This window comes from Ranitomeya variabilis, chromosome 1 (genome assembly GCF_051348905.1).
Source record: "Ranitomeya variabilis isolate aRanVar5 chromosome 1, aRanVar5.hap1, whole genome shotgun sequence".
NCBI lineage: Eukaryota > Metazoa > Chordata > Amphibia > Anura > Dendrobatidae > Ranitomeya > Ranitomeya variabilis.
This window is the reverse complement of record NC_135232.1, coordinates 659731798-659748154: the sequence shown is the minus strand read 5'-3', so window position 1 is coordinate 659748154 and position 16357 is coordinate 659731798. Positions and strand designations below refer to the sequence as shown.

General features: G+C 45.9%; 2 protein-coding genes across 3 annotated transcripts in view; one reads left to right on the top strand and one right to left on the bottom strand.

Annotated features, from left to right (window-relative positions):
• LOC143775185 (exonuclease 3'-5' domain-containing protein 2-like) overlaps nucleotides 1–9654 on the top strand; it is a 68012-nt gene extending 58358 nt beyond the window's left edge. For both annotated transcript variants that reach the window (XM_077263038.1, XM_077263029.1), the window contains 3 exons: nucleotides 944–1200; nucleotides 3231–3357; nucleotides 9279–9654. In XM_077263038.1, the coding sequence (XP_077119153.1) occupies nucleotides 944–1200; nucleotides 3231–3357; nucleotides 9279–9593 (699 nt within the window). In that variant the 3' untranslated portion in view covers nucleotides 9594–9654. The remainder of the gene's footprint in view (nucleotides 1–943; nucleotides 1201–3230; nucleotides 3358–9278) is intronic.
• The window catches only part of LOC143775208 (exonuclease 3'-5' domain-containing protein 2-like), a 106312-nt gene that overhangs the window by 59690 nt on the left and 30265 nt on the right, over nucleotides 1–16357 (bottom strand). The window lies entirely within an intron of this gene.

Genomic DNA, 16357 nt, shown 5'->3' with positions numbered 1-16357 from the left:
CTTCTGATTACTAGGCCCCTACGTGTGTGTGTGGTTGTGTTTGTTTGTTTTTGTTTTTTGTTAAAGACCTAAATGTGGACACTGCCTCTAGAGATGATTTGCTCAGCTGTAGTAACTGGCTTTGTATGGAAACTCTGTACTACATGAATACGTGGTATGCTTCTTAAGGTACCTTCACACTAAGCGACGCTGCAGCGATACAGACAACGATGCTGATCGCTGCAGCGTCGCTGTTTGGTCACTGGAGAGCTGTCACACAGACCGCTCTCCAGCGACCAACGATGCCGAGGTCCCTGGGTAACCAGGGTAAACATTGGGTTGCTAAGCGCAGGGCCGCGCTTAGTAACCCGATGTTTACCCTGGTTACCAGTGTAAAATGTAAAAAAACAAACAGTACATACTCGCCTTCGCGTCCCCCGGCGTCCGCTTCCTGCACTGACTGAGTGCCGGCCCTAACAGCAGAGCGGTGACGTCACCGCTGTGCTGTGCTTTCACTTTAGGGCCGGCGCTCAGTCAGTGCAGGAAGCGGACGCCGGGGGACGCGAAGGTGAGTATGTACTGTTTGTTTTTTTACTTTTTACACTGGTAACCAGGGTAAACATCGGGTTACTAAGCGTGGCCCTGCGCTTAGTAACCCGATATTTACCCTGGTTGCCATTGTAAAACATCGCTGGTATCGTTGCTTTTGCTGTCAAACACAACGATACACGGCGATCTGACGACCAAATAAAGTTCTGAACTTTAATCAACGACCAGCGATATCTCAGCAGGATCCTGATCGCTGCTGCGTGTCAAACACAACGATATCGCTATCCAGGACGCTGCAACGTCACGGATCGCTAGCGATATCGTTTAGTGTGACGGTACCTTTAGAATGAATCTCAAATAGTAACTTATGCTAACGGCCCATTGTGACCCTTCATCTTATCTATTTATTTTTCAGGTGTCTGTAGATGGGAGAGCAAACCCGATTTCCCTGCTACAGATGGCCTCCCACAGTGGCTTCTGTGTACTGGTCCGTCTGCCTCGCTTGGTCAGCACTAGCTGCAACATTCCCAACACCTTAGTGGCTCTTCTGGCGTCCACTAATGTTCTGAAAGTCGGTGTAGGTTGTTGGGAAGATGCCTCCAAATTGATGAATGAGTATGGGCTCTCTGTGAAGGGCATTGTTGACATACGCTATCTTGCAATGAGACATAGGTAGGTGTCTTTTACAGATTTGTATTCACTATTGATCCAAGCAATTGTGTAAATTGGGATTAGCCAGTTACATAACTGGTTATCAATTTAAATGTGGCAAGTATCTTTTGTTCAGACACAAACTACCAGATTTTTCAGATTGAGACACACTGGACCATAAGACACACTTGGGTTTTAGAGGAGGAAACTACAGGAGAAAAAAAAATGAAATCAAAATGTGGTCAGTTCTGTACTAATATCCCCAATCCTGGTAGGCATGGTCTCCCTCATCCCCATCCTGGCATACATGGCCCCTTTCAGAAAAAAACATAAAAAAACCCACAAACCATTCTGCTTGCCTTCCCTACGCTCCCTCGCAGCGTCCTGTTCTGATGGCAACAGCTGATTTATGCTTCTAAGCATCACATGGCAGTGATGTCATACCCTGCCTACAAGCCAAGGACAGCTGCTGGAATACTTGCTGCTCCCCACGCCTGGAGTGTGTATGGAGAGCAGTGAATATTCACTGAGCTTCAATAGTGGGCACAGTGTTGGCTGCAGCTTCCTGGCATATGTGTGCCAGCTACCAAAGGGGATTAATATAATGAGTATTCATTTCTCTTCAGCAGCAGGTACAGGAGTTGCACCCCCCCCCCCCCCCTCCATTTTCCTCCACTGTTTGTAGGAAGAGTGCCTCTTAGTCTGCAAAATACAGTATATAATGTAACACTGAAAGATCTTAAAGGGCTTTCCAGACTTGCTATGAGTATGTAGTCTGACTGCAGACTTCTGAAGCCTTACAGTTGCCACAGCCTGTCAGGATTTTCTGGTGATAAGCAAGCATGTGATTTTCAGACTTTATGGCCACATTCCTACTAGATGGTCTAGTTGGTATGAGCCTGTATGTACCGTATTCTTCGGACTATGAGACACACCGGACCATAAGGCACACCCCAAATTTGGGGTGAAAATTGCAGATTTTTTTTTTTTTTTATAAGATGGGGTCAGTCTTAGTGTCCGAATTTACAGTATCTTACCTGAGGGCTGGCGGTGGCAGAGCAGGGTCACAGGAGGCATGGTGTCGGCAGAGGTGGGGTGATGCGGTGTGGCGTGCACCTGAGCAGGGTCCCTTCCTGCTTAGGTGGGTGACGCCACGGCCTGGTGTCCATGGGGGGGTTCCAGCAGTGGTGTGGCGGCGGCAGAGGTGCGGTATGGCGTTCGCTGGGTCCCTTCCACCGGTGAGGTGACGCAGCTGCCCGGAATGCAATGTGAGCAGCAGAGCCGGGCTGAATATCGGTGGCGGTGGCCATCTTCCCGAGGCCGCGCGTGCGCAGATGGAGTGCTCTGATTCAGGAAAATGGCCGTGCGTGTGCAGATGGAGATCGCGGCGGCCATTTTCCTGAAGCCGAGATCTAAATCTGCAAACTCAGCTTCAGGAAAATGGCCGCCACGATCTCCTCCATCTGCACACGCACGGCCTCCCGCGGCCATTTTCCTGAAGCCCCGTGAAGCAGAGCACTCCATCTGCGCACGCGTGGCCTCGGGAAGATGGCCGCCACCACCGATAAACCGGTGATCAACCCGGCTCTGCTGCTCACATTGCATTCCGGGCCGCTGCGTCACCTGACCGGTGGAAGGGACCCTGTGCACGCCATACCGCACCTCTGCCGCCGCCACCACACCACTGCCGGTAAGCATGCATTGCGACTATTAGACGCACCCCCCAATTTTCCCCTTTTTTTGGGGGGGAAAAAGTGCGTCTTGTAGTCCGAAAAATACGGTAAATCATACTTGTAGTCAAATGACTGCCCTTTGTCGCCGGAATCCGAGAATGCTGAGAGCTTGTGGGTACAGTCACATAGTAACTGGACACTCAAACCAAGCCTGATCCATGCCTCTTAAAAGGACTCACTCTGTGAGAATAGGTTTTTAAGTAACAGGTGTCACTGGCAATCTTTCTACACTGTGACAAAACGAAGTTCTGTTTGTTTTACCCCTTAAAAATATAAATATATATATAATTATTTTATATTTTACCTTTTTATTTTCAGGAGGGACATTTTTCAAAACAGCCTGAGTCTTAAATCGCTGTCTGAAACTATCCTGTGCTATCCTCTGGCCAAATCTTTTCAGCTTCGTTGCAGTAACTGGGACGCCGAGGAATTCACACAGGACCAGGTATGTGTTTATATACCCCTTGCATAATACATCTATCAATTATTTTATTTTTTTTTTTTGTCATCTTGCCTTTGATGTGACTGTCACCAGAATTGCCATCTAATCTTAGAGCAGCATAATGTAGAGGCAGAGACTGATTCATGTCCCTTACTGGGCTGCATAGGGTAATTTTGATTTCCTGCTGGTAAAACTGATGTTTGTCACTAGAGGACTAGTAAACTTGCTGCTGTATAGTTCTCCATATTCATGAGCTCGGTATAACCCCACCACAGATTAGCAGTCTTTTGCCTTTGCACAGTGGCATTCAGAGCACTGCTAGATCTGCAGCAAATAGACCAGTGATTTTTTTACCCTTCGCCATGACAGCACCCACTGGAGAGATAGGGATCCGCCCCAAGGAACAGGAAACCTACAGAGACATAAAAGGGGGCGGTCCCCCTCTCCTCCTCAGTTTAGGTTTCCTGTTCCCAGGGGACAGGATCTCTGAAGACTACAGAAGATCTTACCTGGGCTAGGAGCATCCGCCTGTGCGGTTTCTGCGGGAACGGCAGGGGATGCAGTCCAGATGCAGCGTCGGGGGAGATTCCGTTAGACGGCTCCCCCCTCGTCTGGCCGGCATGTGGGATGGCTGAGTCCGGGAGAGACGCCGATTCCACAGGAGCAACGCTGCAGAGGTGCGGCCTTGAAGAGGCTCCAGACGCGGACCACCAGGTAAAGGGTCCGGGATCTGCGGCACAGCTGCAGCGGCAGCCGGTACACCGCTCCATAGCGCAGGCCGGGATAATGGCGGCCGCACATGCGTGGAGCGGTGTAAGAATCCCCAGAATGACCCGGAGGTAGAGGAGCACTTCCGGGTCACTCACACAGCGGTGGGGGAAAGCGCGGTTTCGCGCATGCGCAGTGCACCGCTGTGGGAGAAAAGAAAAAAAAAAAAAAAAAAAGTTTACTGACCGGATCCTGGCCTATAAAAAGGGGGAAGTTGCAAACGCACAGGCGATGCAACATGTCGTCCCCAGGCAAGACTGTGGACCCAGCAGGTGAGCCAGCCAGCAGAAGGTCCTCAGATGCCAGCCACAGGAGTGAGACCAAGGATTCAAGATCCAGAAAGTCGCAGCCTCCTATTTCGGTACCGTACAGCTTCACTGGGTGAGTGTGATTTCCCCTCTGCCTATAAAGCTGACACCCTTTTCCACAAATGTCTTCTTCTCCCAGGCCAAAAAGAGACAGAAATCTAAGCACAAGCAATGTGCGTTATGTGACGAGCCTCTCCCAGATTCCCACCCCAAAAAACTCTGCAATCAGTGTATGGCGGAAACAATGCAGAGTCCATCTATGTCGGTCACAGATATATGGGCCATAATTAGAGAGGAATTATAGGCCATCTCACAAGCCAGTACCCCCCCTAAAAAATCCGGGAAAGAAAAGGCTATATCCAGCTCTGAGTCCGAGGAGGAAGGCGTTATCCACTCAGATTCCTCGCAGGCGTCATCCTCTTCCTCAACACATTCCGACATTGAGGGTCGAGCTTGTTTTCCCCTTGATGGGGTGGACAACCTAGTAAAGTCCATCAGGAATACTATAGGTTGTGAGGATACAAAAGACGACCAAACTGCACAAGACATCATGTTTGCAGGGTTGGCGGAGAGGAAGAGAAGAGCATTCCCAGTAATTCCTGCGGTTAAGGCACTGATAAAGAGGGAGTGGGAGAAACAGGACCAGAGAGGTTTTCTCCCGTCAGCCTCCAAAAGGAAGTACCCCTTTAATGATGAGGAGTTAATTTCATGGACTAAAATCCCTAAGGTGGACGCTGCAGTCGCCTCCACCTCAAAACAGTCAGCTCTACCAGTCGAGGATGCGGGCCTACTTTCTGATCCTCTAGATCGGAAGGCAGAATCGTCACTGAAACGATTATGGGAGGCTTCCACGGGCATATTTAAACCATCAATTGCCAGCACGTGCACTGCTAGATCCATGCTTGTTTGGATTGATCAGCTGGATCAACAGATCGAACAGGGGGTCTCCAGACAAAAATTGCGGGATGCGATACCACTAATTAGAGGTGCAGCAGCATTCATGGCCGATGCTTCAGCTGACTCTCTTCGCCTTGCAGCAAGATCAGCCGGTCTAATTAATAATGCCAGACGTGCGTTATGGATGAAGAGCTGGAAGGGGGATACGCAGTCAAAGGCTAAGATCTGCGCTATTCCGTGTGAGGGTGAGTTTTTGTTTGGGAAAGCATTAGACGAGATCCTCAAAAAAGCAAAAGAGAGGAAAAAAGCCTTCCCTGACCCCTCAATTCCTTTCTATAGGAAGACCTTTAGGAAGAGGCCGTTCGGGAAAAGAACACAAAATGAAAGATCGTCACGATGGGCCACAAGAGAGGGAAAACAGGGTGGCACTATGTTCAAAGGCCCCCCCTTCCGTAGAGATAACAAATTTTGAAACACCAGACACCCCAGTAGGGGGCAGGTTAATAATATTTAGCACCCAGGAACTTGACGTGATTTTTCGCCATTGGGGAAAGAAAAATTTTAAGGAAGGAATGAAAATAGAATTCCTCCAAATTCCCCATGATTCCTTTATTTTAACAGCCCTTTCCTCACCTGTGCAACAGAAGGCCCTTGAACTGGAAATTAGAAGTCTTATAGTTAAAAATGTTTTAGTTACGGTGCCAAAGGGACAAGAGGGTAAAGGGTTCTACTCTCCGTTATTTTTAATCCCTAAACCCGATGGTTCATTTCGAACAATTATAAATCTTAAAAAACTCAATACGTTTATTAAAAATTATACGTTTAAAATGGAGTCTATTAGATCGGCCATTAAGCTCCTTTTTCCAAATTGTAGAATGGGCGGCATTGATTTAAAAGATGCCTACTACCATCTCCCTATCCATAGTAGGTATCAAAAATACTTAAGAGTGGCAGTAACTCTTGAGGGGGAGATTCATCATTTCCAGTATACAGCCATGCCCTTCGGTCTCTCCACGGCACCCAGGATCTTCACGAAGGTAATGTTAGAAGTAATGGCCTACCTTCGCCAGAGAGACACATTAATCATTCCCTACTTAGATGATTTTTTAGTTGTAGGAAATTCATCCCTTCAGTGTGCGGAACGATTAGCTGACACTGTCTCGTCCTTAGAAAGCCTGGGCTGGATCGTCAACTATAAAAAATCCAGACTCATCCCACTTTCTCTTCAGACATTTTTGGGATTTAATCTAGATTCCATAAAGCAAAAATGTCTACTTCCCCAAGAAAAAATATCTCTTATAGAGGGTAAAGTTGTGGCGGCCATTCACAAACCTCAAATGTCCCTGAGAGCAGGAATGTCCTTGCTAGGATCCCTCTCCTCCTGTACTCCAGCCGTTCAGTGGGCACAACTTCATACCCGAACATTACAACATCAGATACTTCGGGAACAGAGAAAATTTCTGGGGCACCTTGAATCGAAAATAACTTTATCCGAGAAAGTCTTATCCTCCTTAGAATGGTGGCTAAATAAAGACAACCTAGCGGGGGGTGTCCCTTGGGTAATATCACCATCCCACACGATAACTACGGACGCTAGTCCCCACGGGTGGGGCGCACACATGGGAGATAGATTCTGCCAGGGAACCTGGGATAAGAATGAGGATTTATATTCATCAAACCTGAAAGAATTGAATGCGGTAAACTATGCACTGCGTCAATTTCTCCCACAGCTACGAGGAAACCACGTCAGAATCTGTTCAGACAACAGTACGACAGTGGCGTATTTAAACAAACAAGGCGGCACAAGATCAGACGCTCTAATGTCTTCCGCAAACAGTACCTTAATCCTGGCCGAAAAGCATCTGTTGTCCCTCTCGGCAGTCCACATCAAAGGAGAGGACAATCAACAAGCGGACTTTCTAAGTCGACACACTCTTCATCAAGGAGAATGGTGTCTCAATCCTCACATTTTCCACAAGATAACATTGTTATGGGGCAAACCCCAAATAGACCTGTTCGCTACAAAACAAAACAAACAAGTCCACAAATTCGCATCTCGGTCCCGTGCAGATCACCCGGACATTCTAGATGCTCTTCAAACACCATGGCAATTCAAGCTGGCGTATGCTTTCCCTCCGATAATTCTGCTTCCACAAGTAATACGGAAAATCAGGGAAGAGCAGGCCAGGATAATACTGATAGCGCCATTCTGGCCCAAGAGACCATGGTTCTCGTGCCTGCGGTCAATGTCGGTGACGGATCCTTGGGTCCTTCCCTCAATTCCAAACCTTCTCTCTCAGGGACCTTTCTTCCACCCTCAGGTGGACAGCCTCCACCTGACGGCCTGGAATTTGAAAGGCAGATATTAAATTCCAGGGGGTTTTCAAAAGGCCTAATTGATACACTCCTGCTTAGCAGGAAACCATCTACGACAAAAATTTACACCAAAGTATGGAAGAAATTTCTACAGTTCCATACTAGTTCAAACCCCTCTGAAGTCCCAATAAAATCTATATTAGAATTTCTACAGAAAGGGAAAGAGTTAGGTCTGTCAGTTAACACATTAAAGGTCCAGGTGTCTGCTCTGGGTGCCCTCTATGGCCATAATATTGCTGGTAATAAATGGGTATCCCGCTTCATCACGGCCTGTGAACGAGTTACTCCTGTCCACATACCTAGGGTAGCTCCTTGGGATCTAAATCTAGTCTTAGACTCTCTAACAGAATCTCCGTTTGAGCCTATAGACACAGCATCTTTAAAACACTTGTCGTTAAAAACAGCCTTCTTAGTAGCCTTAACATCGGCTAGAAGAGTCAGCGACATTCAGGCCTTGTCGATAGATCAACCTTACCTTCTCACATTTCATGACAGACTAATCTTAAAACCGGACCCCCTATACCTTCCTAAGGTAGCAGGGAAGTTCCACAGGTCACAGGAGATACATCTTCCTACCTTCTTTAAAGACCCCTCTACTCCTGAAGAACAAAAATTCCATACTCTAGACGTCAGGAGAGTAGTTTTGCAATATATTGAGAAAACTAGTAGTTGGAGGCAGAGTAGGGCTCTGTTCATATCCTTCCAGGGCAAAAAGAAAGGATATGGAGTCACAAGAGCAACATTATCCAGGTGGATAAGAGACGCTATCCGGTTGGCCTATTCCATGAAAAATGAAGAACCTCCGGAGGGCATCAAAGCACATTCCACCAGAGCCATGGCTTCTTCCTGGGCCGAAAAAGGGAACGTGCCAATCGAAGATATATGTAAGGCTGCAACTTGGTTGGCTCCTTCCACTTTCTATAATCACTACAGGCTCGACCTGTCTTCCGACTCTGACCTACACTTTGGCAGGACTATCCTCAGCACGGTGGTCCCCCCCTAGGTGTTGGTCTCTGGAAATCTCTCCAGTGGGTGCTGTCATGGCGAAGGGTAAATAGCCGGATTACTTACGGTAATGCTCTTTTAATGAGTCCATGACAGCACCCAGTCACATCCCTCCCTAATAAAAGCCAATGTAATTACTTCTATGAAGTTTATATTCTGATGATACATTGTGATGATTGACTAACACTGGCGGTCCTCCGGGTACTCTGAAATTAAACTGAGGAGGAGAGGGGGACCGCCCCCTTTTATGTCTCTGTAGGTTTCCTGTTCCTTGGGGCGGATCCCTATCTCTCCAGTGGGTGCTGTCATGGACTCATTAAAAGAGCATTACCGTAAGTAATCCGGCTAATTTTTTTTATGAAAATGACAGCAAGCAGCTCAATGACATTGCTGTTATCGGGGTCTGTACCTCTTACATTATGTTGCTCTAATGGGGTAGCAAAAACCTGGTGACAGATTCCCTTTAAGCTTTTCAACAGTGTGGGTGAGAAACTTTAAGCATCTTAAAACTGCAGCCGAGTTGGTCAACTAGGATCCTCTAACATTTTTTTGTTTTGTTTTGTTTTTCAGGTGTTTTATGCTGCCAGAGATGCCCAGGTTTCTGTAGCACTTTTCCTACAGCTACTTGGCTTCTTCTCCTCTGATGATTCGACCCCATGGGATTTCATTCTGAGCAAATGCCAAGGGCTGATTGATGTTCCGTTTAAAGGAAAAGGTGTAAATGGAGATATAAACATCATTCCCAGACAGAAGAAGGAAGGTCTTCTAGAACAGTCCAGCACAAATTCTCAGGGCGATCCCCGCAAAAATAAGAAGAAACCTCTGGGAGTGGGATATTCTGTGAGGTATTTCAGTTTGACTATCACAGAAGAATTTGATGGTTGATAAGTCCTATACTAACCCTTGTATAAGTTTATGTACATAAAGAAAATCTTGCTTGTCCAGATTTGGTGACCCCTCTCCAATGACAATGTCCATTCCTAGATGCAGACAAGCTCAGTACACCTCCGTTCCTTACTCTGTAACAAGGGGTACTGCTACTGCCATATGACTACTTGTGCATGCACTATTTTGCTGTATGAGAGGCCTCAACACATGGAGTAAGGGCTCATTTCCACTTGCGAGAGAAAAAACGGTCCGTAATCTGGACCGAAAAAAACGGATGTAATGTATGCGATTGTTATGCGAGTGCAAAATATATATAATTTATTTATTTTTTTTAATCAGATTGCACTCGTCCGTTTTCCTCGCAAGTGGAAATGAGCCCTAAAGCTTGAAAACTGTTGCTCACAAACATCCAGATTTTTGCTATAGGCATGTTTTGGAACACTAAAGCCCAGCTACGTATCCATATGTTGGTTTGGTGTCTAGAATCCCTAAAGACATCACAATCCCATGTGGCTGATTATTTCCCCAATCTCACTTGTTTTGTTTTTTCTTTTTCTTTGGCTTCTTTCCTGCCAAGAGATCATCAGGTTTTGCTGCAGAAAAAAATGCTGAGAACACCTGGTGTGAAATTGCCCTAAATGCAGCTCTTTAGGTCAATTCTCCTAGATCTGCACACATTTAACAAAGCGTAAAGTGATGGCCTGTCCTAAAGTTATAATCCCTTTAAAACCAACCAATCTTATTCTTTTAAACAGGTTTTTCCAAAATTGAAAGTGATTTTAAATTAATATATGTATAGGTGCTTCTCACAGAATTAAAATATTATCAAACAATTTATTTCAGTTCTTCAATACAAAAAGTGAAACTCATAGTCATTACAAACAGTGATGTATTTCAAGGGTTTTTCTGTTAATGTTGATTATTATGGCTTACAGCCAATGAAATCCCAAGTCATTATCTCAGTAAATTGGAATAATTACCAAACATCTGCAAAGGTTTCCTAAGCATTTAAAAAGGTTCCTTAATCTGTTTCAGAACCCTCCCCAATCATGGGGAAGACTTCTGACTTGACAGATGTCCAGAAGGCAGTCATTGTCACACTCCACAAGGAGCGTAAGCCATAAGAGTTCATTGTTAAAGAAGCTGGCTGTTCAGAGTGCTGTATCCAAGCATATTAATGGAAAGTTGAGTGGAAGGAAAATATGTGGTAGAAAAAGGCACACAAGCAATTGGGATTACCACTTTCTGGAAAAGGTTAAGAAAAAGCCATTCAAAAATTTGAGGGAGTTTCAAAAGGAGTGGACTGCTGCAAGAGTCATAGCTTCAAGAGCCACCACACACAGACGAATCCAGTACATGGGCTACAAGTGTCGTATTCCTTGTGTCAAGCAACTCATGACCAATAGACAACGCCAGATGTCTTACCTGGGCCAAGGAGAAGAACTGTACTGTTGCTTAGTGGTCTAAGGTGGTTTTTTTCAGATGAAAGTAAACTTTGGGACCTAGATTACCAAATGAAAAGCAGAGTCTGGAGGAAGAGTGGAGAGGCCACAATCCAAGCTGCTTGAGGTCTAGTGTGAAGTTTCCACAATCGGTGATGGTTTGGGGAGCCATGCCATCTGCTGGTGTAGGGCCACTGTGTCTTATCAAGACCAAAGTCAGCACAGCCGTCTACCAGGAAATTTTAGAGCACTTCGTACTTCCCTCTGCCGACAAACTTTTTGGAGATAGAAATTTCTTTCTCCAGCAGGACTTGGCACCTGTCCACACTGCCAAAAGTGCCAATACTTGGTTTAAAAACCGTATCACTGTGCTTAATTGGCCAGCAAACTTGCCTGACCTTAACCTCATAGAGAATCTATGGGGTGTTGTCAAGAGGGAGATGAGACACCAGACCCAATAATGCAGACAAGCTGAAGGCTGCGTTCAAAGCAACCTTGGGCTTCCATAACGCCTCAGCAGTGCCACAGGCTGATCGCCTCCATGCCACACCACATTGATGCAGTAATTGATGCAGAAGGAGCCCTGACTAAGTATTGAGTGCATTTACTGAACATACATTTATTCGGACTCCCATGACAGCACCACGAGAGAGGGGATCCGCCCTTCAGGAACAGGAAACCTACAGATACAAAAGGGCGGCACCTCTCCCACGTATCAGTTATATTCCAGAGATTGAGAGGACTACCGCGGTTAGAAGCACATGATATATATAGATAGATATAAAGTGGGGCAAAAAAGTATTTAGTCAGTCAGCAATAGTGCAAGTTCCACCACTTAAAAAGATGAGGAGGCGTCTGTAATTTACATCATAGGTAGACCTCAACTATGGGAGACAAACTGAGAAACAAAAATCCAGAAAATCACAGTCTGTTTTTTTATCATTTTATTTGCATATTATGGTGGAAAATAAGTATTTGGTCAGAAACAAAATTTCATCTCAATACTTTGTAATACATCCTTTGTTGGCAATGACAGAGGTCAAACGTTTTCTGTAAGTCTTCACAAGGTTGCCACACACTGTTGTTGGTATGTTGGCCCATTCCTCCATGCAGATCTCAACCCTATAGAAAACCTTTGGAGGGATTTGAAAGTCCGTGTTGCCAAGCGAAAAGCCAAAAACATCACTGCTCTAGAGGAGATCTGCATGGAGGAATGGGCCAACATACCAACAACAGTGGTTGGCAACCTTGTGAAGACTTACAGAAAACGTTTGACCTCTGTAATACATCCTTTGTTGGCAATGACAAAGTATTGAGATGAAATTTTGTTTCTGACCAAATACTTATTTTCCACCCTAATATGCAAATAAAATGATAAAAAAAAACAGACAATGTGATTTTCTGGATTTTTGTTTCTCAGTTTGTCTCCCATAGTTGAGGTCTACCTATGATGTAAATTACAGACGCCTCCTCATCTTTAAGTGGTGGAACTTGCACTATTGCTGACTGACTAAATACTTTTTTCTCTTCGCCACGACAGCACCCACTTGAGAGAGGGGATCCGCCCCTAGGAACAGGAAACCCTATGGAGAGATAAAAGGGGCGGTCCCCCTCGCTCCCACAGTTGGTTTCCTGTTCCTACGGGAGACGCGTGGAGAGAAGAGGATACCCAGCCTGGATGCCGCTTGCGCGGTTTACCTTTATGGGACGGCAAGGGCTCCAGAAGCTGGAAGCAGCGTCGGGGGTCCTATGGTAGCTTCCCCCCTCTGCTGGCAGGTACCGTGAGGCCAGGTCCGGGGAGTCGCCTGGCTCACGAAAATTCACCCAGCCGACCTGCAGGGACCGAAACGCTGGGGTAAGGTGATCCTGCGGCGCCATCTCGGATGGTGCGCAGGCAGCGTGGGTCCGGTGTATTATCCCCCGGAAGCAGTACCGCAAACTTCCGGGGTGACTCAGGAGAGACGGCGCCTGCGCTGATGCTGGTGGCTGCGCAGGCGCATACAGAATGGCCGCAACCCGGATGTAGCAGTCACTTCCGGGTACGGCAGGAAGCAAGATGGCGGCCCCCATTAGAAAAGGACGCCGGCACTGATCCTCCGGCGTCCATCATGGCATCTCCACAGGACCCAGCGATGGCTTCATCCGAAGTCACCGCTATTACACCTGTCAGCCGCACAAGCAGCAGCCGCAGGTCTTCTTCTAAAAGCGCCAGAGAAAAGAAGTCGGGCCGGTCAGTTCCATCTGTGCCTCCGTCTCCTCCTCATCAGCCGGTATTGTAAAAAACAACCTCACTGGGTGAGTGTGTGTCTGTGCCCTTTTACGCTGATTACACTTCCCCTCTTTGTCTATATTTCCTAGGCAAAAAGAACGGGGAAAACAAAACACATACAATGTGCATTATGCTCTCAGCCGCTCCCTGATAATTATTTAAAGAAACTGTGCCAACCTTGCATCGAATCCACCTTACGTGAGGAATCTTCAGTAAGGTCGGAAGATATTAGGAGTATGATTAGAGAAGAATTGCGGGCCTTCCAAAGCTCGGATAAAATTCCCGAGAGTAGGAGAAAATATAATTCCCCTAGGTCTGAACAGTCCTCTGATATTGAAGATTCGGATGGTTCCCAAAAGATCATTTCCTCAGATGATGAGAGAGATACATGCTTTCCCACAGATAGTATTGATAATTTAGTAAGATCAGTTTGTAACACCATGGGTATTGAGGAAACAAAAACCCCTAAAACTCCACAGGACGTGATGTTTGCAGGCCTGTCAGAGAAGAAAAAAACCTTCTTTTCCTGTGATTCCAGCAATAAAGAATGTAGTCAAAAAGGAGTGGGAAAGCCAGGGACAAAGAGGATTACCGTCTTCATCAAAAAGACGCTATCCCTTTAACGATGAAGATTTCTCCATATGGTTAAAAGCCCCGAAGGTGGATGCAGCAGTGGCCTCCACTTCTAGAAAATCTTTATTGCCCGTGGAAGATTCCGGTTCCTTGCAAGACCCGCTTGACCGGAAGGCCGATACCCTCCTAAAGAGGGCATGGGAATCCTGTACTGGAGCCTTCAGGCCGGCTATATCAGCCACATGCACTGCCAGGTCCATGTTGGTCTGGTTGAACGATTTAGAAGAAGGATTAAAAAGCGGCCTTTCCCGAGATAGATTAATCTCTTCCTTGCCGTTAATTAGAGGAGCTACAGCCTTTTTAGCGGATTCCTCAGCTGATTCCATACGGCTAGCGGCCAAATCGGCAGGTCTGACTAACGCGGCTCGTCGAGCCTTATGGCTAAAGGGGTGGAAAGGAGATCCCCAAACAAAGTCTAAGTTATGCGGTCTTCCCTGCCAGGGTGAGTACCTTTTTGGTACTAAGTTAGACGAAATATTAACTAAAGCAGGTGAGAGGAAGAAGGGGTTCCCCAATAACACTTATCTTCCATCCTACAGGAGAGCGTTCCGAAAGCCCATGTTTAATAGGAAAAAGGACTATAAAAACCAAGACCGCTGGGCTAATAAAGACTTTAAACAGAAAGGAGCGTTCTTCGGAAAGCGTCCATTTAAGCCTGAGGATAAACCCCGTTAGGACAGATCTACCCGTTGGTGGTAGGTTGTCTTTCTTTTCGTCACAATGGCTGACAATAACTTCTAATCCGTGGGCAACTAGCCTCATTTCTACGGGTCTAAAATTGAAATTTGCCCGAGTCCCTCCGGACTCATTTCTATTGACTTCCTTAAGGTCTCAATCACAACAAGAGGCCTTGGAACAAGAAATAATAAATCTCCTGTCCAAAGGGGTACTAGTGGAAGTCCCTTTTCATCAAAGAGGAAGAGGTTTTTATTCCCCTTTATTTTTGATTCCGAAACCAGACGGATCGTTTAGAACAATAATTAACCTGAAAAGACTAAACGTCTTTCTAGAAAACCAAACCTTTAAAATGGAATCTATACGATCAACTATTAAGCTTCTGTTTCCCCATTGCTTTATGGCAGTGCTTGACCTTAAAGATGCGTATTATCATCTACCAATCTTCATTGAGCATCAGCAATATCTTCGGGTGGCAGTTATGATGGGAGGTCAAGTAAGGCATTATCAATATACAGCAATGCCCTTTGGACTGTCGATAGCCCCGAGAGTCTTCACAAAATTAATGTCGGAAGTAATGTCATACTTGAGATTAAAAGACACACTTGTAATACCATATTTAGATGACCTTTTGATAGTGGGTAACTCCTTTTCCCAATGCCATCAGCGAGTACTTGATACAATTTCATCCCTGCAGGAATTAGGGTGGTTAGTAAACTGGGAAAAATCCAGATTATCCCCCACAACTCGACAAACATTCCTAGGCCTTATTCTAGACTCTACAAGTCAGAGGTGCTTTCTTCCTGACTCTAAACAAATAGCAATCATAAACAAAGTACAATCGGTGATTAATAACCCCCTAATTTCCCTAAGAGAAGGGATGTCCCTTCTGGGTTCTTTCACATCGTGTATCCCAGCTGTCCCATGGGCTCAATACCATAGTAGAAAATTACAGTACAACATTCTGCAACAAGAAGAGAGGTTACAAGGCCAATTAGATAGCAGATTATCTTTACCAACAGACGTGTTAAATTCCCTTACCTGGTGGTTAGATCACAATCATTTTACCAGTGGGGTTCCCTGGGTGATTAAACCTTCAAAAACAATCTTTACCGATGCCAGTCCTAGTGGTTGGGGAGCACACTTAGGAGATCAAATAGCTCAAGGTCTGTGGTCTCTTGAAGAATCGAACGATTCTTCTAATAAAAAAGAACTGAAGGCTATCTATTATGCCATATGTAAATTTCTTCCACAGCTACACGGAAAGCATACAAGAATCCTTTCAGACAACATGACAGCGGTGGCATACTTAAATCACCAAGGGGGAACGAGATCAGAAGCTCTCATGTTTATAACTGGCAACATTCTATCCATAGCAGAGGAGCACCTTCTATCCTTGTCAGCACTGCACGTAAGAGGAGTCGACAATCCAAGAGCGGATTTCCTCAGCCGCCACACTCTTCGCCAAGGAGAGTGGGTTCTCAGCCGACGTATCTTTTTAATGAGTCAAAAAATGGGGCACTCCCGAGATAGACCTTTTTGCGACGAGACGCAACAGACAAGTCAAAAGGTTCGCTTCATTGTTCCGATCCGACAATCCAGATATCTTCGATGCTCTGCAAGTCCCATGGACATTCCAGAAAGCATATGCCTTTCCCCCTCTAATACTTCTTCCAACGGTAATCAGGAAGATAAGGGAAGACAGAGCTCATGTGATCTTAATAGCTCCATTTTGGCCCAAG